The sequence below is a fragment of the Budorcas taxicolor genome, chromosome 7 (assembly GCF_023091745.1).
Source record: "Budorcas taxicolor isolate Tak-1 chromosome 7, Takin1.1, whole genome shotgun sequence".
Classification (NCBI taxonomy): domain Eukaryota; kingdom Metazoa; phylum Chordata; class Mammalia; order Artiodactyla; family Bovidae; genus Budorcas; species Budorcas taxicolor.
The window spans coordinates 79,976,421-80,002,421 of record NC_068916.1 but is presented as its reverse complement, the minus strand read 5'-3'; the positions used below and the strand labels follow the sequence as shown (position 1 = coordinate 80,002,421).

At 38.0% G+C, this 26,001-nt stretch overlaps 1 protein-coding gene across 1 annotated transcript in view; it reads right to left on the bottom strand.

Moving 5' to 3' along the window:
* The window catches only part of ZFYVE16 (zinc finger FYVE-type containing 16), a 43,204-nt gene that overhangs the window by 1,174 nt on the left and 16,029 nt on the right, over positions 1-26,001 (bottom strand). Inside the window, exons 8-16 of the mRNA XM_052643698.1 lie at positions 23,434-23,589; positions 21,819-22,043; positions 18,802-18,884; positions 16,290-16,394; positions 15,775-15,922; positions 14,545-14,625; positions 7,182-7,344; positions 5,483-5,588; positions 4,408-4,575 (exon numbers count right to left, since the gene is read on the bottom strand). Of these exons, the coding sequence (XP_052499658.1) occupies positions 4,408-4,575; positions 5,483-5,588; positions 7,182-7,344; positions 14,545-14,625; positions 15,775-15,922; positions 16,290-16,394; positions 18,802-18,884; positions 21,819-22,043; positions 23,434-23,589 (1,235 nt within the window). The remainder of the gene's footprint in view (positions 1-4,407; positions 4,576-5,482; positions 5,589-7,181; positions 7,345-14,544; positions 14,626-15,774; positions 15,923-16,289; positions 16,395-18,801; positions 18,885-21,818; positions 22,044-23,433; positions 23,590-26,001) is intronic.

The window sequence follows — 26,001 nt, the reverse complement described above, 5'->3', positions numbered from 1 at the left end:
CAGTGGCCACAGGACTGGAAAAGGTCAGTTTTCATTCCAATCCCAAAGAAAGGCAATGCCAAAGAATGCTCAAACTACCGCACAATTGCACTCATCTCACATGCTAGTAAAGTAATGCTCAAAATTCTCCAAGCCAGGCTTCAGCAATACGTGAACTGTGAACTTCCAGATGTTCAAGCTGGTTTTAGAAAAGGCAGAGGAACCAGAGATCAAATTGCCCACATCCGCTGGATCACGGAAAAAGCAAGAGACTTCCAGAAAAACATCTATTTCTGCTTTATTGACTATGCCAAAGCCTTTGACTGTTTGGATCACAATAAACTGGAAAATTCTTAAAGAGATGGGAATACCAGACCACCTGACCTGCCTCTTGAGAAACCTATATGCAGGTCAGGAAGCAACAGTTAGAACTGGACATGGAACAACAGACTGCTTCCACATAGGAAAAGGAGTACGTCAAGGCTGTATATTGTCACCCTGCTTATTTAACTTCTATGCCGAGTAGATCATAAGAAATGCTGGGCTGGAAGAAGCACAAACTGGAATCAAGATTGCCGGGAGAAATATCAGTAACGTCAGATATGCAGATGACACCACCCTTATGGCAGAAAGTGAAGAGGAACTAAAGAGCCTCTTGATGAAAGTGAAAGAGGAGAGTGAAAAAGTTGGCTTAAAGCTCAACATTCAGAAAACGAAGATCATGGCATCTGGTCCCATCACTTCATGGCAAACAGATGGGGAAACAGTGGAAACAGTGGCAGACTTTTGGGGCTCCAAGATCACTGCAGATGGTGACTGCAGCCATGAAATTAAAAGACGCTTACTCTTTGGAAGAAAGTTAAGACCAACCTAGATAGCATATTGAAAAGCAGAGACATTACTTTGCCAACAAACGTCTGTCTAGTCAAGGCTATGGTTTTTCCAGTGGTCATGTATGGATGTGAGAGTTGGACTGTGAAGAAAGCTGAGCACCGAAGAATTGATGCTTTTGAAGTGTGCTGTTGGAGAAGACTCTTGAGGGTCCCTTGGACTGCAAGGAGATCCAACCAGTACATTCTGAAGGAGATCAGCCCTGGGATTTCTTTGGAAGAAATGATGCTAAAGCTGAAACTCCAGCACTTTGGCCACCTCATGTGAAGAGTTGACTCATTGGAAAAGACTAATGCTGGGAGGGATTGGGGGCAGGAGGAAAAGGGGATGACAGAGGATGAGGTGGCTGGATGGCATCACTGACTCGATGGACATGAGTTTGAGTCAATTCCGGGAGTTGGTGATGGACAGGGAGGCCTGGCGTGCCGTGATTCATGGGGTCGCAAAGAGCTGGATACGACTGATCGACTGAACTGAACTGAATACTTCATATTTTCATTCATAAAATAATGTTTTATATTATCTTTTATTTTCCCATCTACTACATAAATTATAATTGTCCCTCCCACTCTTATTATGAAAATAAAACTGCCACTACTTTACTTTAGGTCTCTTCTCTATGAACATGTAAAACACATGGTGGACCAAGGTTTTGAATAATTATCAATATGGCTTAAGCAAAAACCCCATGTATTTTAAAAAATATCTGCTTAAAAATATTTTTAATTTATTGTAAAATAATATTTGAATTGAATTTTGCTGGTGAAAATTATATTTTAATACATATGACTAAAAAATTAACAGTAATTACTCAAATAATTATCAGCTGCTTCCTTAAAAAAGGAACTTTTAATAGATAAAAATATAAGTTTTTTTCCAATAAGAACTGTAACACATCCTGCCTGAGGAAAAGCAAACCGTTAGCATATGAAATTATTCATGTGAAGACTGACCATTCTTGGACTTCCCTGGCAGTTCAGTGGTTAAGATTCCACTCTTCCACTGCAAGAGACATGGGCTGTATCCCAGGTTGGGGAACTAAGATATCACATGCTGCACAGCACAGCCAAAAAAAAAAAAAAAAAGATTGACTGTTCTAATGAAAACCTGAAGTGAAATCTATTATATTGGATGTTGGAAGCAGCTAAAAATGCACATTAAAATACTACCGGAGTACCAATTTTTAACCTAGTAAATTGGTAAAGTTCAGAAGTTTGATTATATGCTGCTTTGATAAGAATGTGAGAGAAAGAATACTATCATAAATTGTGGCAGAAGTATAAATTGTCATAACCTCTATTTGAGACAATATGGTCATATCTACTGAGTACACACTTGGACCTGGGAGTTCCAGGAATGCTATATACTCACAGTTAAGCAAAAGCACAATATTGTGGATACCTTAAATATCAAGCAGTACATACTAAACATGCATAAGAACTAAATAAATTATGGTACATTTATATAGTCAACTACTATGCAACTTTTAAAGAGAGTATGTAATTTATATGAAATCTCCCTAAGATATATTAAGTTAAAGAACTGCTTTTTTTTAAAAGTGAAAAAATAGAACAAAAAGGACATACAAACTTACTTGCTCATACATGTAAATTACAAGGAATACACAGAAATGGATAACATTTGATTGCCTGATTAGGAAGGGAGGATGAAGCAGAGTATGGAAGTCGTCTAAAGTGTTAGGAGTCAAGGGCAGGTAGGAGGTCTTTCCAGGGCTATTATCTCAGCAACTCTACTGAAACCGTTAGGGGAAGCAGACTGATTGAAACCGCCCACCCTGGCCAGGCACCATAGTAACTATTTGCATGAGTTGTTTCATGACAGGAGATCCTGATAAGGAATACGGAACTAATAAGCCACCACCAACAAGGAGACACCACATGTCCGTCCATTTCCTGGAATCCCTCTCGCTAGCAACCATCTTGGCTGAGCAATGTGCACCACCAGGAAAGACTCTGAATTAGAATGATTGGCCAAAGACCCACCGGAAACTAATCCCATCACCATAAAACCCGAGACTGAGAGCCACGCAGCAGAGCAGTTCTCCTGGGTTCCCTTACCCTACTGCTCTCCACCCGGCTGCCCTTCCCAATAAGATCTCTTGCTCTGTCAGCACATGTGTCTCCCCAGACAGTTCATTTCCGAGTGTTAGACAAGAGCCCGGTTTCGGGCCCTGGAAAGGGTCCGCCTTCCTGCAACAAAACCGTTTACATTGTAGCCTGGAGTTAGTACCTCTAGAGGTCACCAATTAAATTAGAGAATTGTGTGAATGCTGCTCTCTGAAAATGTTTAATGAGGTGGCCCTAATATATATATACACACATTTGTGAGATAATATCCCTGGAAACTCCTGCTCAGGATCCCACCAGACCTTGCCCTATGTATGTCTTCATCTGTGTATCCTTTAACGAATTGACAAACACAAAAAAATGTTTCCCTGCGTTCTGTGAGCCACTCTAGCAAATTAATTAAACCCAAGGAGGAGTGGGGGTCATTGGAATTTCCGATCCATAACTGGTTGGTCAGAAGCACAGGTGATAGCTGTGACTGGCATATGAAGTAGGGGAGGAGGCAGTCTGGTAAGACCTGGAGGTTCTGATGCTACCTCTGGGTGAAAAAAGTGACACTCAGTTATGTCAGACTCTGCGACCCCATGGACCACAGCCCGCTAGGCTCCTCTGTCCGTGATCCGGATTTCCAAGCCAAGAATACTGGAGTGGGTAGCCATTCCCTTCCCCAGGGCGGGTCTTCTCAACGGAGGGATCAAACCCAACTCCTGCTTTGCAGGCAGATTCTTTACCATCTGAGCCACCAGGGAAGTCCCTCTCTGAGTAGATCAGTCAAAATTAAGTTGAATTCTTAAGATACCTTGCTTGTGTCTGAGAATTGCTTACTGGTGGGGAAAGCCTGTACACATCTGGTGACCAAGTGTTTTCTGTGACTAGTTAAAAGAGACACACTGGAAAGAAATAGTAGGGAAGAAATGGTTTTTCCCTACACAGGAGGAAAAAACTGAAATTTCCCCTTTTTAACACTTTAGACTTTCATGATTTTAAATCACATAAATATAGAACCTAGCCAGCATAATTAAAAAACCTACTCATCAAGCAGGAATGTTGTAGTGCAGGGATCAGTAAGCTATGGCCTGTGAGTTGATGTGGCCCACCCACTGTTTTTGAAAACAAAGTTTCACTGGAACACAGCTAAGTTTGTTTATATACTGTCTATAGCTGTTTTCACACTACAATGGCAGAGTTAAGTAGATATGAAAGAAAACAGATAGCCCACAATGCCTAAATTATTTACTGTCTGGCCTTTAACCAAAAAAAAAAAAAAAATTCATGGGCCCCTGCTGTGGACAGTAAAGGAGATGGATGTACATGAAGGACATCCCAAATATTAATGTTCAACAAATTTTAGTTCTCTCCAGTCATCCCAAAGTAAAAGGTTAAGAAACTTTTGATTATTTTAATATAAGATATATTCATTTCAGAAATATATCAGAAAAACATGTCTCACCATGTCGGTGTCCATGGAAACTCTGAGGCCAATTTTATTCATTCCATTACTCTTTAGAATTTTCAAGTGAGGGCACAGTGCGGCACTGCAAGCCATGGCGATTTCTTTTGCAAACTGGTAACGAGTTGCTGAAACAGATAAATCCTGGTCCTTTAGAAAGTAGAACACCTGAAATATATTAAATTAGGAAACAAATCACGATTAACACTGGAAGTAGCTTTAAAAATACCAATGCTAATTTCAATTGAACTTTATGAATAAAATTCCAAGGTTAGTGCCATGAAATTCACTAGTTAAGAACATTCTCCATATTTGGGCTGATCTATAAGTAAAAACTTAAAACTTAAAAGGTTAGGGGATACAGGAATGACTTAGCTGTTTTTGCCTAAAGTTAACTTGTAGCAACAAAAGCTTTGTTAACTCAGTTTAAAGACGAGTATTAATGAGTCCATCCTATAAGATACACATCTTATAAAGACATCTTAATGAAGTTAAAATCAAAGAAATAATGTTCTGTAATTTTGGTATCCTCTATATTTTCTGTCTCTTGTACATACCTAAAATCAGAAATACCTAAGAAATTAGTAACATTGATTGATCCAAGAGGTAGAATGAGGGGGGAATACACAGGTAGACTAACGGGCTGGGAGGGTATAGTTTCATATTATCTTTAATCATATTTTTAAAAATTGGAACAAGTAAAAATGACTTCCATATGTGAATTCTGATTATAAACTGATATCTATAAAATATTTTATTTTTTGTAAAATAAGAGAAAAATGAAAACACTATGGTCAAATAACATGTTATTGCACAAAGATGGCAATGCTGCCAAAACTTAACTGTGAGTTCACAGGCAGTATCACCATATAGTAAACTGAAATAATCCTATGGGGATACAGATCTGGTGGATAAAAGGCAGTCTGGGGTGGAGATATGTGTGTCTCAAGGTGTAATGTAAAGTGTAATAAGCTGCACTGAAACATTCAGAGGTTGAATACTGTGAAATCTCCAAGTTAACAAAGATATATCCAAATACAACATGTAAACAGAAGGGATCATTTTTCTAAGATACCTCAGTACACTTTACAATCTTCTCATCAGTTTCAAAATCTGCTTCCAGTTTTATTTTTTCACTTGGAAATCCCTGTAATGACATTCCATCCACTGAACTAATAACACTGCAGAAAAAATGTAATAGAATTATTAACCAAAGTGCTTTCTTTGAAGTGAATTATAAGACTTGCAGAAATGGAATAAGGATAAAAATTATGAAAGCTATTAATTTAAAGCAGCAGTTAAGACATCTCAATTATAGACAAAATAATTAAAAGTGTAGTTCACATTCATTTACCAAGATTTTTTAAATTGTGTAGCAAATTATATCTACTTTTTCAAATGCCCAATTCAGACCTAAGGTTTAAACTACCTTAAATAGTCTCCTAACAGAAAAGCTATCTCATGTATTTCAAAAACTCTATTTTGGAATCCTTCAGCATTAGCCTTCTTCATCCTTTTTTGCTCCAGATCCCTTAGCCAGTCTCCAAAAAAAGAAAGAAAATGGGTAAGAGGGAATGGCAGTAATATTCTATAAGGCCTCTAATGTAAACATATATTATTGAATTCAATTGTTTGTATTTATAATGGATCAACATAATACAGAATAAACATCCAAAGGATTCCATTACTTACAAAAAATGATTGTGGGAGTAAAACCACCATATGACCCAGCAATCCCACTCCTAGGCATACACCCTGAGGAAACCAAAACTGAAAAAGACACGTGTATCCCACTGTTCATTATAGCACTATTTACAATAGCTAGAACAGGGAAGCAACCTAGATGTCCATTGACAGGTGAATGGATGAAAATGTTGTGGTATATATACACAATGGAATATTACTCAGCCATAAAAAGGAACGCATTTGAATCAGTCCTAATGAGGTGGATGAACCTAGAACCTATTATATAGATTGAACTACGGCAGAAAGAGAAAAATAAATATTGTATTCTAACGCATGTATACAAAATCTAGAAAAATGGTACTTAAGAATCTATTTAAAGGGCAGCAATGGAGAAACAGACATAGAGAACAGACTTATGGACATGGGGAGAGGGGAGGGTGAGATGTATGGAAAGAGTAACATGGAAACATATATTACCATATGTAAAATAGATAGCCAACAGGAATTAGCTGTTTGGCTCTGGAAATTCAAACAGGGGCTCTGTATCAACCTAGAGGGGCGGGATGGGGAGGGAGATGGGAGGGAAGTTGAAAACGGAGGGGATATATGTATACCTATGGCTGATTCATATTGAGGTTTGACAGAAAACAACAAAATTCTATAAAGCAATTATCCCTCAATAAAAAAATTTAAAAAATTGTGAAATAATTTCACAGAAATACTTATCTGGTAAAAGGTAGTTTGGGGTGAAAATATGTATGTGTCTCAAGGTACCATACAGCAGACAAAGTAGCTTGTCTTTCTCAGAGCTGGCATCAAGCCTAAACTGCTACACAATGCACATTGTGTCACTGGCCCCCTCCCAAACTGACCACCCTTTAATAATTTACAGCATGCTAGATAAAGAAATACACATGATGCTGGTTAGGTACATTTCTCGAAAAAATACTGCATTCAGTAACTAAAGTATACGCATTTAAATTAACGGTACAATTCTATATTTATAAAATATTTAATTTTCTCAACAGCGTGTTTTATCCTTTCTCCCCCGTCAAATCAGTTACATTTTGATAACAAAAAATTCCTACCCTTTGTTTCCTTTTTCTTCAGAATCTACCCAGCAGACATCCACATATTCTCTCATGTCTACAGCATCAGCTTTCCCACATGTAATTTTAAAGTCTTTTTGTTCTCGTAGAGCTAGCCGCAAGCCATCCATAGTTTCTGGAGTTATTTGTACCATTAGGCCATCTAAAAATGAGAGTTATGTTTCACATTTCTTTTACTAATATAAATTAATATGTCTATGCCATAAACTTTGCTTTCAAAATATGTTCCACACAAGTTTTAAATCATATTTTAAACCATTTTGATGATTGTTTTCCGTCAGAAAACATATCTGGACAACAGGAAGTACAATACCATGGTTCCTACAGGAATATTCAGTATGTAAGCCCACAACTGTCCAAGCTCTCTGAGGACAACTTCTGCACGGTTACCATTAAACCTACGATGGTCCTTCTGGGCTGAGAGGTCAAAGATAAAGGTTTAGGGAGGACTGAAGTCTGTGGTCAAGACACTAAAACGGGGAGCACCTGCAGATTGTGTTCAAGGGTCTCTCTGAGTCCGTGGACTGGAACTGAGGACACAACAGTGACCCTAGATGAGGCCCAACAGAAAACAGCTATTATACAGTTGGGAACAGAATAGAGATACTAGAATTCAAGCACTGTTGGGAGATATTGGTAGTCTCAGTTCAGTTCAGTTCAGTCACTCAGTCGAGTCCGACTCTTTGTGATCCCGTGAACTACAGCAAGCCAGGCCTCCCTGTCCATCATCAACTCCCAGAGTTTACGCAAACTCAGGTGCGTTGAGTCTGAGATGGCATCCAACCATCCCATCCTCTGTCATCCCCTCCTCCTCCTGCCCTCAATCTCTCCCAGCATCAGGGTCTTTTCCAATGAGTCAGGTCTTCGCATGAGGCGGCCAAAGTACTGGAGTTTCAGCTTCAACATCAGTCCTTCCACATAACACCCAGGGCTGATCTCCTTTAGGATGGACTGGTTGTATCTCCTTGCAGTCCAAGGGACTCTCAAGAGTCTTCTCCAACACCACAGTTCAAAAGCATCAATTCTTTGGCACTCAGCTTTCTTTACAGTCCAACTCTCACATCCATACGTGACTACTGGAAAAACCATAGCCTTGACTAGATGGACCTTTGTTGGCAAAGTAATGTCTCTGCTTTTTAACATGCTGCCTAGGTTGGTCATAACTTTCCCTCCAAGGAGTAAGCATCTTTTAATTTCATGGTGGCAGTCACCATCTGCAGTGATTTTGGAGCCCCCAAAAATAAAGTCAGCCACTGTTTCCCCATCTATTTCCCACGAAGTGATGGGACTAGATGCCATGATCTTCGTTTTCTGAATGTTGAGCTTTAAGCCAACTTTTTCACTCTCCTCTTTCACTTTCATCAAGAGGCTCTTTAGTTCCTCTTCACTTTCTGCCATAAGGGTGGTGTCATCTGCATATCCAAGGTTATTGATATTTCTCCCAGCAATCTTGATTCCAGCTTGTGCTTCTTCCAGCCCAGCGTTTCTCATAATGTACTCAGCATAGAAGTTAAATAAGCAGGGCGACAATATACAGCCTTGACGTACTCCTTTTCCTATCTGGAACCAGTCTGTTGTTCCACGTCCAGTTCTAACTGTTTCTTCCTGTCCTGCATAGGGGTTTCTCAAGAGGCAGGTGAGGTGGTCTGGTATTCCCATCTCTTGAAGAATTTTCTACAGTTTATTATGATCCACACAGTCAAAGGCTTTAGCATAGTCAATAAAGCAGAAATAAATGTTTTTCTGGAAGTCTCTTGCTCTTTTGATGATCCAGCAGATGTGGGCAATTTGATCTCTGGTTCCTCTGCCTTTTCCCAAACCAGCTTCAACACTGGTAGTCTAGACCAACCAAAATAGACAATAGAACCTCATTAACCTGAACTATGCAAAGCCAAGAGAAAGCCCTTACAAAATCTACAAGCAAAAGAAATTCTGAAAATGACTCCTGCCAGACTGTAAATACCTTAGGATATCCACAGACTCATCTGCTACAAAAATACAAAATAAAGACTACACAGGCTTAAGGTAAACAGACATGAAAATGCCAGCTTAAATATAAATAAGCCTTCTTCAGCAAAAGCTAACAATCTAAAGTCTCTTGAGCATAGCAATGACCAGACAGTGACAGGACACTATAAGCCCCTGTAAAACTGGAAGGACTGATGCTGAAGCTGAAACTCCAATACTCTGGCCACCTGATGTGAAGAACTGATTCACTGGAAAAGACCCTGATGCTGGGAAAGATTGAAGGTGGGAGAAGAAGGGGACCACAGAGGATGAGATGGTTGGATGGTATCACCAACTTGATGGACATGAGTTTGAGTAAGCTCCGGGAGTTGGTGATGGACAGGGAAGCCTGGCATGCTGCAGTCCACGGAGTCAAAAAGAGTAGGACACGACTGAGTGATTGAACTGAAAAACTGAAATTAACGACAAGATGGCCAAAACACTGGATTAAATACAAAAAAACCTTAATTACTGAAATATCTGCTCTAAAATATATTCAAATGCCTAAAGGAAAATACATTCAAAGAATGAAAAAGCAAATATCAGCTAAATGAATAGTTTTTTTAATAATCTTAATGGAGAAATAGAAACTGGGAAACCCTCCCCCCAAATTCTAGGACTTTAAAGTACAATCCAACTGAAATAGAAACCTTAATGGACAGGTTTAGTAGTACAATGAAGATGGCAAAAGAAAGAATCAGAGAACATAAAGGTCAACAAATATCATCAAATCTGAAGAACCCAGAGAAAAAAGAGGAAAATAAAAAAGTATCAAAGACATGTGCATGTATGTATGTATGTGTGTGTGTGTGTGTGTGTGTGTGTGTGTGTGTGTGTGTTAGTCACTTGGTTGTGTCTAACTCTTTGTGACTCATGGACTGTATGTAGTCCACCAGGCTCCTCTGTCCATGGGATCTCCGAGCAAGAGTACTGGAGTGGGTTGCCATTTCCTTCTCTATAGGATGATAGAAAGCCTACCACAGATATGGATATACATATACATATACATAGATATATATCTCCCAGAAGGAGAAGAGAGATCAGAACATTTTTTTAAATGGTTATGAAATTCCCAAAATTTGATGAAAAATATTGACACACGCATCCAAAGAACTCAACAAATGCCAAATATGGAGCTCAATAAATCCCAAATAGGATAAATACAAAGAAAGCAATATTGAGGCACATCACAGTAAAACTGGTGAAAAACCAAAGATAGAGGCTATCCTGAAAACAGACAAGAAAAAGGGCACATTAAATACAAGGAAAAATTTTAAAATTATGCTGAAGCTGAAACTCCAATACTTTGGCAACCTGATGCAAAGAACTGATTCATTTCAAAAGACCCTGATGCTGGGAAAGACTGAAGGCGGGAGAAGGGGACAACAGAGGATGAGATGGTTGGATGGCATCACTGACTGTGAGTTTGAGTAAACTTCAGGAGTTGGTGATAGACAGGGAGGCTTGGTGTGCTGCAGTCCATGGGGCTGCAAAGAGTCGGACACGACTGACCAACTGAACTGAACTTATTATTGACTTCCCTAGAAACAATGAAGGCCAAAAAAACAGAGAAGTGACATCTTTAAAGAAAATAAGACTTTCAAAGCAGAATTTTATATCTAGCAAAAATACCCTTAAAAATGCAAATGAAATAAAGACAGTTTCAGAAAAATGAGAGGTAGACAATTTTAGATAAATGAAAGCCTGCCAACAAAAAATACTAAAGACTTCTGGTGTCTGCTCCAATATGTAAAAAGTGTGAAAATTGTCACTCCCACCTTCACAATAAGAAAAAAGCTGAAAAATAAATACCTAGGAATAAACCTAACTTCTACTCAATATGCCAGGCTTTTCCACTCAAAGCTGGCAGGCTTTTCCTGGCAGCTCAGCTGGTAAAGAATCTGCCTGCAATGCAGGAGACCCTGGTTTGATTCTTGGGTTGGGAAGATCCACTGGAGAAGGGATATGCTACCCATTCCAGTATTCTGGCCTGGAAAGTCCCATGGACAGAGGAGCCTGGTGGACTACATACAGTCCATGGGGTCGAAAAGAGTTGGACACAACTGAGCGACTTTGGGCATCCCTTTTAGCTCAGCTCGTAAAGAATCTGCCTGCAATGCAGGAGACCCTGGTTCAATTCCTGAGTTGGGAAGATCCACTGGAGAAGGGATAGGCTACCCACTCCAGTATTCTTGGGCTTCCCTGGTGGCTCAGCTGGTAAAGAATCTGTCTGCAATGTGGGAGACCTGGGTTCAATCCCTGGGTTGGGCAGATCCCTTGGGGAAGAGAACAGTTACCCACTCCAGTATTCTGACCTGGAGAATTCCATGGACTGTATATCCATGGGGTCACAAAGAGTTGGACACGACTGAGACTTTGACTTCCACTGACTTTCTACTCAATTTAGTACTGGAAGTCCCAGCCACAGCAATCATACAAGAAAAATAATAAACGGTATAAAAGTTGGAAGGAAAGAAGTAAAATTGTCATTATATGCAGATGACATGAAACTCAATCTAGAAAATCCTAAGAACTCCACACAAAAACTATTAAGACTGATAAATAACTTCAACAAGGTATCAGGATACAAGATGACCATACAGAAATATGTTGCATTTCTTTAAACTATCAATGAAATATCAGAAAGTTAAAAACAAAAAATCCCTTTAAAAACTGCATAAAAAAAATACCTATGAATAAATCTGACCAAGGAGGTGAAAGACTCATCCACTGAGAGGTATAAAACGTTGATACAGGAAACTGAAGATGATTCAAAGAAACTGAAAGATATTCCATGCTCTTGGACTGGAAGAATTAATATTGTTAAAATGGCCATACTGTTCAAGGCAATCTACAGATTTAATGTGATCCCCGTTAAATTACACATCACATTTCTCACAGAACTTTAACAAATAATCCTAAAATTTATAAGGAGTCACAAAAGACTGAGAATTGCCAAAGAAATCCTGAAAAAAGAACAATCTCGGGAGATATAAGCCTCCCAGACTTTAGACAATACTATAAAGCTATAGTAATCAAAATATGGTAATGGCACAAAAACACATATACGGATCAAGAGAACGAAAGAGAGGAGCCTAGAAATAAACCCACACAACCTACAGCCAATTAATCTTTGACAAAGGAGGCAACTCTGTACAGTGAAGAAAAGACAGTTTCTTCAAGACATGGTGTTGGGAAAGCCAGATACCTCATGTAAATCAATGAAACTAGAACACTCCCTTCACACCATATACAAAAAAAAAAAACCCAAAGTGGTTTGAAGACATAAATATAAGCCATGACACTACAAAAATCCTAGGAGAGAACACAGGCAAAACATTCTTAGACATCTTAGGTCTGCCAAGACAAAAGAAAACAAAGCAAAAATAAACAAACAGGACCTAATCAAATTCAAAAGCTTTGCACAGCAGGGAAGCCATAAACAAAATGAAATGGAACAGGAGAAAATATTTACAAATGATGCAACTGTCAAAGGTTAATTTCCAAAATATACAAACAGTTCATACAGCTCAATATCAAACAAACAACCCAATCAAAAAAAGGGCAAAAGACCTAAACAATTTTCCCAAAGAAAACATACAGGTGGCCAACAAGCACATGAAAAGATGCTCAACACTGCTAATTAAGAGAAATGCAAATCAAAACTACCATGAGATAGCACCTCACACCAGTCTGAATGGCTACCATCAAAAAGTTTACAAATAATAAATGCTGGAGAGGGTATGAAGAAAAGGGAACACTCTTATACTGTTCAGTTCAGTCGCTCAGTCGTGTCCGACTCTTTGCGACCCCATGAATTGCAGCACGCCAGGCCTCCCTGTCCATCACCAACTCCCGGAGTTCACTCAGACTCACATCCATCGAGTCAGTGATGCCATCCAGCCATCTCATCCTCTGTGGTCCCCTTCTCCTCCTGCCCCCAGTCCCTCCCAGCATCAGGGTCTTTACCAATGAGTCAATTCTTTGCACGAGGTGGCCAAAGTACTGGAGTTTCAGCTTTAGCATCATTCCTTCCAAAGAAATCCCAGGACTGATCTCCTTTAGAATCGACTGGTTATATCTCCTTGCAGTCCAAGGGACTCTCAAGAGTCTTCTCCAACACCGCAGTTCAAAAGCATCAATTCTTCCGTGCTCAGCTTTCTTCACAGTCCAACTCTCACATCCATACATGACCACTGGAAAAACCATAGCCTTGACTAAATGGACCTTTGTTGGCAAAGTGATGTCTCTGCTTTTCAGTATGCTATCTAGGTTGGTCATAATTTTTCTTCTAAGGAGTAAGCGTCTTTTAATTTCATGGCGGCAGTCACCATCTGCAATGATTTTGGAGCCCCAAAAAATAAAGTCTGACACTGTTTCCACTGTTTCCCCATCTATTTCCCATGGAGTGATGAGACCGGATGCTTCGTTTTCTGAATGTTGAGCTTGAAGCCAACTTTTTCACTCTCCACTCTCACTTTCATCAAGAGGCTCTTTAGTTCCTCTTCACTTTCTGCCAGAAGGGTGGTGTCATCTGCACATCTGAGGTTATTGATATTTCTCCTGGAAATCTTGATTCCAGCTTGTGCTTTTTCCAGCCCAGTGTTTCTCATGATGTACTCTGCATATAAGTTAAATAAGCAGGGTGACAATATACAGCCTTAACGTACTCCTTTTCCTATTTGGAACCAGTCTGTTCAAAATTTCATTACTGGAGAACTGTCATTTTTTTGACTGGTCAGGTGGTTTCTGGAAGACTCCTCCCTAGGAGGCTCTGTATACAACGTCTTTATTTGACTGGACTCTTAAGCTTGCCCAGTGGAAAATAAGTCTTTTCTCAGGGAGCATCTGTCAAAAACAATTAGCGGCCAGTGATCAACATCATAGCTGCCTGTGGCAGCAGATAATAGTAGAGGCAAACAATAGGCCAAGCAAATACTTACAGGAAAATCTGGGGAATGAGATGTCCATAAGTACTTTCAAAGGCTCTAACGTATATCTGGGAGTTTAGGAGGCCTCATGCATGTGCAACACTGACTGCACGCCCAGGGTGTGTGTATGCTAAGACCAGACCTGAGAAGACCCTAAGCTCTCACCTCAGACTGACCTTTAGGCTATAAACAGACAAGAAATGCAGGTTAAGGCAGAGTTGTCAGGCTTGAGGTAGACCCAAATATTAGTCATGTTCTAGTTCTTGGCTGACTGATGGTTCACATAAGTTTGAGGTATTATGCTTTGTAACTTACATATATTCTTTTGTAAGTATCAAATACATTTTTAAAAGGAGATGGAAAACATCTTTACATTATAGCAATCTTAAAGAAGAAACTCATACCTTCAACTATGCTGGACTTAGCAAGAAATCCTGAAGATGCTTTTAGAGCTCCGTTGAATACCACAAAACTTGCACCTGTCACTGATTTAAAAAACAACAACAACAATAATAATTATGTTTTAAACTGCTCTTTTTATGATATATGATATTTGTTAAATGCATAGTCAGAGAAGTTCCGCCATGCCACATAGCGCAGCCAAGGGAAAAAAAAGTGGAAGAAAGGTGTGTGTATGCAGGGGTACTGCTTAAATATACACACAAGCAATAAGTCTCTGAAAGGATATACCAAAAATTGACAATGTTGGTTTGGTTGCCTATAGGGAGTAGAAAAGGGTAGTCTGGGGTTCTAGGGAGGAAAGGAGATTTTACAGTGTAAATACTTATACCTTGTGAATTCTGTACTACATATGTATTTATCAAATAAATGTTAAATTCTTAAATTTTAACTTAACATTAATTTTAATGAAAATAATGTCAATGGTATGTTAAAAAAGGCACAACATAAAGTATCTAGTATAAAATCATCTAATTAACATATATATCAACATAAGAAGGAAATATCTTAAAATGTCAACAAAGGCCGTATCTCACTTTTCAGTACTCCTTGAAACATGTTTTCCAAGCTTACTACAAATAAGCATACATACTTTTATAAACAGAGGAAAAAATTTTATTAGCAGTCAGAAGGTCTATTTTAAATGTTATTTTATAATAATGTATTAATTTTATGGAATACTTACTTCTACTTAATTCAATTTGTTAGGATCTGTATCACAAGGATTTGGTAATCGCAGCAGTCATTGAGACCATTCAGCTGAGTAATGTAATCTTTATCATTTTTACATTCCTGGACACTTAAGAGTTTTATAATTCATTCTTACACTTATCTACCCTGTGCTTCCTGCTAATAGGTGTTGCAGCAGAGCTTGCGAAACACTGGCAAAAACACTCCAGAGAACCCACTATATGAGACACACTGAACCTGAAGACATCAAAATAAATACTGTACTCCAAGTCTTTAAACCTAATGTTGCCCAAGATAACACACACACACACACATTAAAAGCAATTTTTTTTCTGTTTCTATAGCTAAATATTTAAAGCACACTGTTTCATCATCATCAATTTAGCAAATAAGTAAAACGTCTATATATATATATATTTCCCCTTTGAAAGGAGTTCTATTTCTCGAGATGGTTTTATGGATGAACACTAGGAACCAATACTCACCTTTTCTAGGATGGCCAGTAGCACTGTTGGCCTGTGTCTGATAAACCCCATCATTCTGTATACAGACCAGATGAGAATCTGCTTCTGTACTAAAACTAGCTCCAATGCTAATGACATGCTCATTAGAAGAATTTATTACTTTTATTACCTAGGGAAAAAATACTCATTTAGAAACATTTTTAACATTTTATGCCTTTATTAGTTGCAATAATTCAAAGAGTCATATTTCTGACCACCTTTATCAAGCTTTTAGTCTGGACAACTCCCTGAAAATGAGTCAGAAACAAATGTTCTAAGATAAAACTACCTCAATTAAAAAACAGATAAAAATAGTAAGAAAAACAAAAAATAGGATTAAACATATCCTTTACTAGGAAGCAAACCTTAAATTTCAACAATAACTTTTTCCTGCCATTATATATTAGTCCAATTCAGAACAAGAAATTTAACACACTTCTAAAGAAATCTAATGTTCAATATTATTTTCAAAACTTGAATAAAGTAATTACACTTACATCACTGTATTTTTTCCGAGGTATTTTTATGCAGCTCTTCCCCATTTCCATATGAATCAACAACTGATCTATATTATGCAAGGTATACTGGTAATTTCGAAGGTCCTACATAAAACAATGATATTTCATAAAACTGAAACTACTATCCATGGACATTTACCCATTCATTAAATCCTTTTTTTAAAGAGTATCTGTGATTTTTAAACTTGTTATACATAACTATCAAAATGCCATCCAGAAAGCAATGCCAACTTCACAAACAAACTAATCCTTACAACTACTTCATAATAATATAAAAAATATTCTCAGGAAGAACTCTGTAGTCTTTGAGGGTGTTCTACTCTTTTCTTTGGGGCGTCCCTGGTGGCTCAGATGGTAAAGAATCTACCTTCAATGTGGGAGACCTGGGTTCAATCCTGGGTTGGGAAGATCCCATGGAGAAGGAACTGGATACCCAGTATTCTTGCCTGGAGAATTCCATGGACAGAGGAACCTGGCAGGCTACAGTCCATGGGGTCACAGAATCAGACACCACTGAGTGACTAACACTTTCACTCCTCTTTCCATCTTGCAAAATAGGTCTTTTAACTGAACATTTATAAATAAAAGAAAGTCCACTGAAATACTTTTCTATAGTAAAAGGTAAACACAAAATTAGAGGAATTAGAGGTACAAGAGAACTAGAAATCATCTAATCCAACAGTTCCTAGTAAAAATGAGATGACTTAGGCCAGTTTGCTCAAAATCACCAAACTGATTGACTATGCTTTTACTAAAACTTCAGTTCAGTTCAGTTCAGTCACTCAGTCGTGTCCAGCTCTTTGCAACCCCATGAATCGCAGCACACCGGGCCTCCCTGTCCATCACCAACTCCTGGAGTTCACTCAGACTCACGTCCATTGAGTCCGTGATGCCATCCAGCCATCTCATCCTCGGTCGTCCCCTTCTCCTCCTGCCCCCAATCCCTCCCAGCATCAAAGTCTTTTCCAATGAATCAACTCTTCGGATGAGGTGGCCAAAGTACTGGAGTTTCAGCTTTAGCATCATTCCTTCCAAAGAAATCCTAGGGTTGATCTCCTTCAGAATGGACTGGTTGGATCTCCTTGCAGTCCAAGGGACTCTCAAGAGTCTTCTCCAACACCACAGTTCAAAAGCATCAATTCTTCGGCACTCAGCCTTCTTCACAGTCCAACTCTCACATCCACATATGACCACAGGAAAAACCATAGCCTTGACTAGACGGACCTTAGTCGGCAAAGTAATATCTTTGCTTTTGTATATGCTATCTAGGTTGGTCATAACTTTTCTTCCAAGGAGTAAGCGTCTTTTAATTTCTCACTTTCATCAACAGGCTTTTTAGTTCCTCTTCACTTTCTGCCATAAGGGTGGTGTCATCTGCATATCTGAGGTTATTGATATTTCTCCCAGCAATCTTGATTCCAGCTTGTGTCCAGCATTTCTCATGATGTACTCTGTGTATAAGTTAAATAGGCAGGGTGACAATATACAGCCTTGATGTACTCCTTTTTCTATTTGGAAGCAGTCTGTTGTTCCATGTCCAGTTCTAACTGTTGCTTCTCGACCTGCATACAGATTTCTCAAGAGGCAGGTCAGGTGGTCTGGTATTTCCATCTCTTGAAGAATTTTCCACAGTTTATTGTGATCCACACAGTCAAAGGCTTTGGCATAGTCAATAAACCAGAAATAGATGTTTTTCTGGAAGTCTCTTGCTTTTTCCACAATCCAGCGGATGTTGGCAATTTGATCTCTGGTTCCTCTGCCTTTTCTAAAACCAGCTCAGGAAGTTCTCGGTTCACGTATTGCTGAAGCTTGGCTTGGAGAATTTTGAGCATTACCTTACTAGCATGTGAGATGAGTGCAATTGTGAAGTAGTTTGAGCATTCTTTGGCATTGGAATGAAAACTGACCTTTTCCAGTTCTGTGGCCACTGCTGAGTTTTCCAAATTTGCTGGCATATTGAGTGCAGCACTTTCACAGCATGATCTTTCAGGATTTGAAATAGCTCAACTGGAATTCCATCACCTCCACTAGCTTTGTTCGTAGAGATGCTTTCTAAGGCCCACTTGACTTCACATTCCAGGATATCTGGCTCTAGGTGAGTGATCACACCATCATGATTATCTGGGTCGTGAAGATCTTTTTTGCACAGTTCTTCTGTGTATTCTTGCCACTTCTTCTTAATATCTTCTGCTTCTATTAGGTCCATGCTAAAACTTCAACAACTGTGTAAATCTCACATTACCTAAATGTGTAAGCACTGCAGCTGAATGAATCATAGGCAATCTAAATCAGGTATACATGAAGAAATGTGTTCTAAAACCACTTCATCAAAAAAGCTCATTTATGTTAAATAAATTAGGATTTATTATAAATGAACTTTCATTATACCAAATATGCCAAATTAAGAGAAAAAAATAAACATATAAAATTGCTAAATTAATTTGTTAAGTAACAATATAAGAATACTTAATAAAATAGTTCAATTACTCACAACAAGTAAGTTCATAATAGTGTGTCCTATTTCTCCGAAAAGAGGTTTTCGGCCTCTGATGCTTGTTAAAGGAGCAGGATATGCTATATATAAGAATAGAAAACAGGTTACCATCAACAAAAACCAAAAGAAGCCTTGAATTTATTTCCGTTGATTCTCATTTTTCAAAATTTATGAACAAATACCACTTATTTGGATCTTTGGGCAGAATGAGAGGTAACATTAACACATACTGTGTATGTACTAGATGCTACATTGAACTGGGACCTCTATATACAGATTCCTATTTAAACCGCATTAACAACACAGATGTAAAGAACAGACTTTTGGACTCTGTGGGAGAGAGAGAGGGTGGGATGATTTGCAAGAATGGCACTGAAACATGTATACTATCATGTAAGAAACGAATCGCTAGTCTAGGTTCGATACAGGATACAGGATGCTTGGGGCTGGTGCGTGGGGATGACCCAGAGAGATGATATGGGGAGGGAGGTGGGAGGGGGGTTCAGGGTTGGGAACTCATGTACACCTGTGGTAGATTCCTGTCAATGTATGGCAAAACCAATACAGTATTGTAAAGTAAAAAAATAAAATTTAAAAAGAAAAAAGAAAAAAAAATCGCATTAACAACCCAATCAGGCAAGTATATCTACACTTACTTTACAAATGGGAAGTAGACAGAGGTTAATAACCCTGCTTGTGGTTTCTAAGCTAGTAACTAGTAAAAGTGATATGTAACCAGGATTGCCCAATTTCAAAGCACTTAATCTTTTCATCATACATGCTGTTTACAAACATTATAATGTCTGGAAAATTACCATAACTGGCTGGACCTCTATAAAATTCTCATAATTTAAAAAGAAACATTCTGAAAATTTAAAACAAAGTATGAAGAATTCAAGATTTTTAAGGCAATTGTAATTAATGTTCAATTGTGTTAATTTATGGATGATATAGTTCTTGGATCAGCATGATAAAAGGAACATGTAGGAAGACAGTGCAAAGAAGTGACGTCGAATCTGTCACCTAACTACTTTTCTCTTTCTCTAGGACACTATAAACACTGCACACCAAAAAAGAAAAGTACCTAGGTGGCAATGCAGCAGGACTTCTGGAAGAAAAGGAAAGTAAGAACAGGAAGATAAGACTATTTCTATGATGGTAAAAATCAGACATGTTAAACTGAGAATTTCAGTCCTCAGCTCAGATTTAAATAAACCTCTTTAATACCTATTATATAAATGTACTTTCTAAAGATTCTAAGAAAACACACCTGACATTATCTACTTAAAAAAAATTAAGGGCAACTTACATCTTTGCTACATACAAACATATTTTTTTAGTTTTAAAAAATGACAACTAAGTTATTTGGATGACAGAGAATACAGAAAAAATGTAAGTTAGTGGTAAAACACATTAAAATAGGAAACAATATGATTAAAGTAAAGGCTGATTTTTTTACTTCATTTTATATGAATAGGGAGCATCCTTTGCAACTTGATAAGAGGTAATTTTACCTAAAAAATTAATCTTCAAAAGGTTATAACTTAGAATGACATTCTGTCAGTTACAAAGGGACTTTATAAATCATCTAATTCAACATTTAATGATATTCCAAATAGTGTCAACATAAAAGTGCAGGAAATTCCCATTGGAAAATTACTAATTTCAGACAGTTTTCAGTCTTTAATCTCAGGACTCTAACTTTTGCCATGAACCTCTCCATAGGTATATTATTTCTAAAACAAAATAATCACACACATACACACACACCCCACAATTTCAAATTCTAGTCTAAAGTGGCATGAACACCAGTAACATCAAAATGCTGATCTATCTAAAATCCAGCAAGACACAAAGAACTCAGAAAACAGAGACTAATTAACTTCTGTGTATAACTGGTAATTTTTCTCATTACCACAAAACAGCTATCATAGCTTTCCAGTTCCAACCTGATATTTTGAGAAGTCTCTCAAAATATTACTCTGTGATTTTCCTATTTTCAGTATAAGAAAAACAGATTTAGTATATAGAAGTGATACTGGCAAAAATACTGGCCAAATTTATAGATTATTATGTTCCATAATGATGTAAGATTAGCCAGCATTCTGAACTAACTTTCCATAAAAATAACATTCAAATATTAGTATCAGAGACAAAACATGAGCCTGAATGGATGAAACACGTGGCTCAGAATGCTCTCTCTTAAGCTCTTTGGTTCACAGTACAAAACCTGAGATGAAAGTTAATTTTTTACTTCTTATAACACAATTTAATAGTATCATGTATTTAAATCTTAAATGGTAAGGACCACCCCCTCAAATTAGAGTTTAATAAATTTGCCAAATAGATTTAAACGTATGTCTCTTTCATGGAATTTGTCCATTTTGAAATAGTAATGGTCACTTTTATAACTTCTCTACATTTCATTTTCCTCCAAGAAAATAGCCATTAAATTAGAAGCAAATGCTTAAATTTTCCTTATATGTAATATACTTTACATGCAATAAATAAATTATTCTTTTTTGTGAGGGATAAAGAAAAGTGTGAATTCAAAAAAGTTTAACACAGAAATTATTTTAGCTTAGAGAGAACCTTAGAAATATACATAAGCCTTGACCATTACTTCACAACCATTTATGTCTGTCTTTATAGTATGTACAAATTGGGGTGTGGCACAATGATTTACCTTAATATATAGGCAACATAACAAAATGAACTCCTTACAGTAAATACTTTCAAGAAAACTTTTCAAGGTTTTCTGTGTTTTGTTTCGAAGTTCAAAAAAAATTTTAAGGTATGTTAATAATATAATAATTAGGAACATCCAGAAACTCATAACATATCAAGGTTGTCTAGACTAATCTTATACCAGAGGAGGGCTGTTTTAGAATTTTAAAAGTACATCAAAACAAAAGTAGTCCCATTAATACATTAAAAATTCATTTTAATGATATGTTAAATTCTTATTTACAGTCAGTATATGAACCTACATAATTTATTATTCTAAAACTTACCTTTATATTCTGCACCCAATCTCAACATTAAACGCATCGGAAAAACCTTTGCCCAGGGAATCTCTAGCTTCTGGATGAGAATTCCACAAAGAAAAGGATTACTTGGTAATAGGAGATCATCAAGTTTCTGAAAAGTAGGTGTAATAAATAAAAATCCTCCATGATCCTTGCTGCTGAGAAAACTCTCAGTAAAGGTAATACTGTCCAAGTTTTCTATGTATTTTCCTAGAAATAAAATCATTAATAAAAAGACTTTAAATTGTTTTCAAGTGGCAGTCTGAGTCTGAATGTCCCAATATAAACTTTCATAAAGAAAAGCAATATATTTTCCTTACTCTCACTCTTGAAGAAGCATTAAACACCTTGTGTGCACAAAGTTCAGTTATTTCTGAGGACTGGAAATTGTGAACAAAAATTTGAGAATGTTTCTAACCATAGGTGTTTTTAAATTTTTCTCCTTACTTCAAGGTCAAGTGAAAAGTCATCATGTTCCCCAAATCTTATACAGCCTTTCTATGGTTTTAGTTACCTCTGATCAACTGTGGTCCAAAAATATTAACTGGAAAATTACATAAATCTCTTGCTATCTTGCTCTGCCCCACTGGGATGTGAACCACACCTTGGGTCATCTGCCCAGCATGTTCACACTGTATATGCTACAGGCCATTAGTCACTCAGCAGTAGTTTCTGTTATTAGATCAACTGTTACAGTCACTGTGCTTCTGTTCAGGTAACACTTATTTTTTTAATATTGCCCCCAAGGCACAAGAGAAGTGATGTTGGCAATTCAGATGTTCTCTTACTCTGCCTAATTTATAAATTAAACTTCATCATAGGTATGTATGAAAAAATAGTATATGTGTGGTGTGTGTGTGGCTTTCCCAGTAGCTCAGCTGATAAAGAATCTGCCTGCAATGCAGGAGTCCCTGGTTCGATTCCTGGGTCGGGAAGCCCTCCTGTGAAGGGACAGGACAGGCTACCCACTCCAGTATTCTTGGACATCTCTGGTGGCTCAGACAGTAAAAAATCCGCTTGCTATACAGAAGACCTGAGTTCGATCCCTGGGTTCAGAAGATCCACTGGAGGAAGGCATCACAACCCACTCTAGTATTCTTGCCTGGACAATCTCCATGGACAGAGGAGCCTGGTAGGCTGCAGTCCATAGGGTCGTAAAGAGTCAGACACAACTGAGCAACTAAGCACAGCACACATATATATATATTTATAGTATATATACATATATGCTATTTTTCATATAGTATATATATCCTACAGAAAAATAGTACAATAGGGTTCAGTACCATTTCCAGTTTTAGGCAGCCACTGGGGTCTTGGAACTTATCCCCTGCAGATAAAGGGGGACTACTGTGTAGACACATAAAAAGATCAAGAAAGTAAATATATTTTACCTTTTAAAATAGAAAAAAAAACAATAAAGACACTAGTTACATAAAATGCTAGATTTAAGGAGACTGAAAATGATGACTAAGCTCTTTTAAGTAATCAGTAATCTCTTCATAAAATAAACCTTTAGTACAGTTAGCACTGCTAAAAGCAAAAATGCCCCTCATTTATCCATCCTCTGGTCTGAACAGTTAAAAATAAAATACTGTACCTTTCAGAGCATCCTTATAAATGGTGATAAACAGTCTGAAGATGTCCTTAGGAACAGTATCTTCATTTGGCAAACATAACAACAGAATAATAATTTCTGCCTGTCCCAAGCCATGCAGTCCATTGGTTGAGAAGTACCAGTATTTGTCTGAGGAATCTTAAGCGACAAAAGCATACAACTATAAATGTCAACTTCTTTTTTTTTTTTAATTTTTTAAAAAAAATGTCAACTTCTAATTGTCCTTTGCATGAAGTACAACTTTTCAAACTCCTTATTTCCCCAATGTTCTCACAAAACTTAAACTGAACTGTGTAAGATGACTTGTGTAACTGTGCAAGATTACTTCAATAGTTTTGGCCTCAGGTCAAATAACAGGGAGGGAACACAGCTCTGCCCATCAACAGAAAATTGGATTAAAGATTTACTGAGCATGGCCCCACCCTCAGAACAAGATCCAGTTTCCCCCTCAGTCTCTCCCATCAGGAAGCTGGCATAAGCCTCTTATCCTTCTCCACCAGAGCCAGACACAATGAAAACAACAATCACAGAAAATTAACCAATCTGATCACATGGACAACAGCCTTGTCTACCTCAATGAAACTATAAGCCATGCCCTCTAGGGCTGCCCAAGACGGACAGGTCATGGTGGAGATGTCTGACAAAATGTGGTCCACCAGAACTCCCCCGGTCGGTAGGTGCCCAATACGCTACTGGAGATCAGTGGAGAAATAACTCCAGAAAGAAAAGAAGAGACAGAGCCAAAGCAAAAGCAACATCCAGTTGTAGATGTGACTGGTGACAGAAGTAAAGTCCTATGCTATAAAGAGCAATATTGCAAGGAACCTGGAATGCTAGGTCCATGAATCAAGGCAAACTGGAAGTGGTCAAACAGGAGATGGCAAGAGTGAACATTGACATTTTAGTAATCAGTGAACTGAAGTGGACTGAAATGGGTGAATTTAACTCAGATGACCATTACATCTACTACTGTGGGCAAGAATCCCTTAGAAGAAATGGAGTAGCCATCATAGTCAACAAAAGAATCCAAAATGCAGTACTTGGATGAAATCTCAAAAACGACAGAATGATCTGTTTGTTTTCAAGGCAAACCATTCAATATCCCAGTAATCCAAGTCTATGACTGGAGCAGTAATGCTAAAGAAGCTGAAATTGAACAGTTCTATGAAAACCTGCAACACCTTCTAGAACTAACACCCATAAAAAATGTCCTTTTCATTAGAGGGGACTGGAATGCAAAAGTAGGAAGTCAAGAAACACCTGGAGTAACAGGCAAATTTGGCCTTGGAGGACAGAATGAAGCAGGGCATAGATTTAATAGAGCTTTGCCAAGAGACCACACTGGTCATAGCAAACACCCTCTTCCAACAACACAAGAGACAACTCTACACATGGACATCACCAGATGGTCAACACTGAAATCAGACTGATTATATTCTTTGCAGCCAAAGATGGAGAAGCTCTATACAGCCAGCAAAAACAAGACTGGGAGCTGACTGTGGCTCAGATCATGAACTACTTATTGCCAAATTGAAGAAAGTAGGGAAAATCACTAAACCATTCAGGTATGACCTAAATAAAATCCCTTATGATTATACAGTGGAAGTGACAAATAGATTCAAGGGATTAGATCTGACAGAGTGCCTGAAGAACTATGGACGGAGGTTTGTGACATTGTACAGGAGGCAGTGATAAAGACCATTCCCAAGAAAAAGAAATGCAAAAAGGCAAAATGGTTGTCTGAGGAGGCCTTACAAATACCTGAGAAAAGGAGAGCAGCAAAAGACAAAGGAGAAAAGGAAAGATATAAGCATCTGAATGGAGAGTTCCAAAGAACACCAAGGAGAGATAAGAAAGCCGTCCTCAGTGATCATTGCAAAGAAATACAGGAAAACAATAGAATAGGAAAGACTAGAGATCGCTTCAAGAAAATTAGAGCTACCAAGGGAACATTTCATGCAAAGATGGGTTCAATGAAGGACAGAAACGGTATGGACCCAACAGAAGCAGAAGATATTAAGAGGTGGCAAGAATACACAGAAGAACTATACAAAAAAAGATCTTCATGACCCAGATAATCACAATGGTGTGATCACTCACCTAGAGCCAGATATCCTGGAATGCGAAGTCACGTGGGCCTGAGGAAGCATCACTAAGAACAAAGCTAGTGGAGGTGATGGAATTCCAGTTGAGATATTTCAAACCCTAAAAGATGATGCTGTGAAAGTGCTGTACTCAATATGCCAGCAAATTTGGAAAACTCAGCAGTGGCCACAGGACTGGAAAAGGTCAGTTTTCATTCTAATCCCAAAGAAATGCAACACCAAAGAATGCTTAAACTACCGCATAACTGTTCTCATCTCGCACACTAGCAAAGTAATGCTCAGAATTCTCCAAGCCAGTCTTCAACAGTGCATGAACTGAGAACTTCCAGATGTTCAAGCTGGTTTTAGAAAAGGCAGAGGAACCAGAGATCAAATTGCCAACATCTGCTGGATCATCGAAAAAGCAGGAGAGTTCCAAAAAAACATCTATTTCTGCTTTATTGAC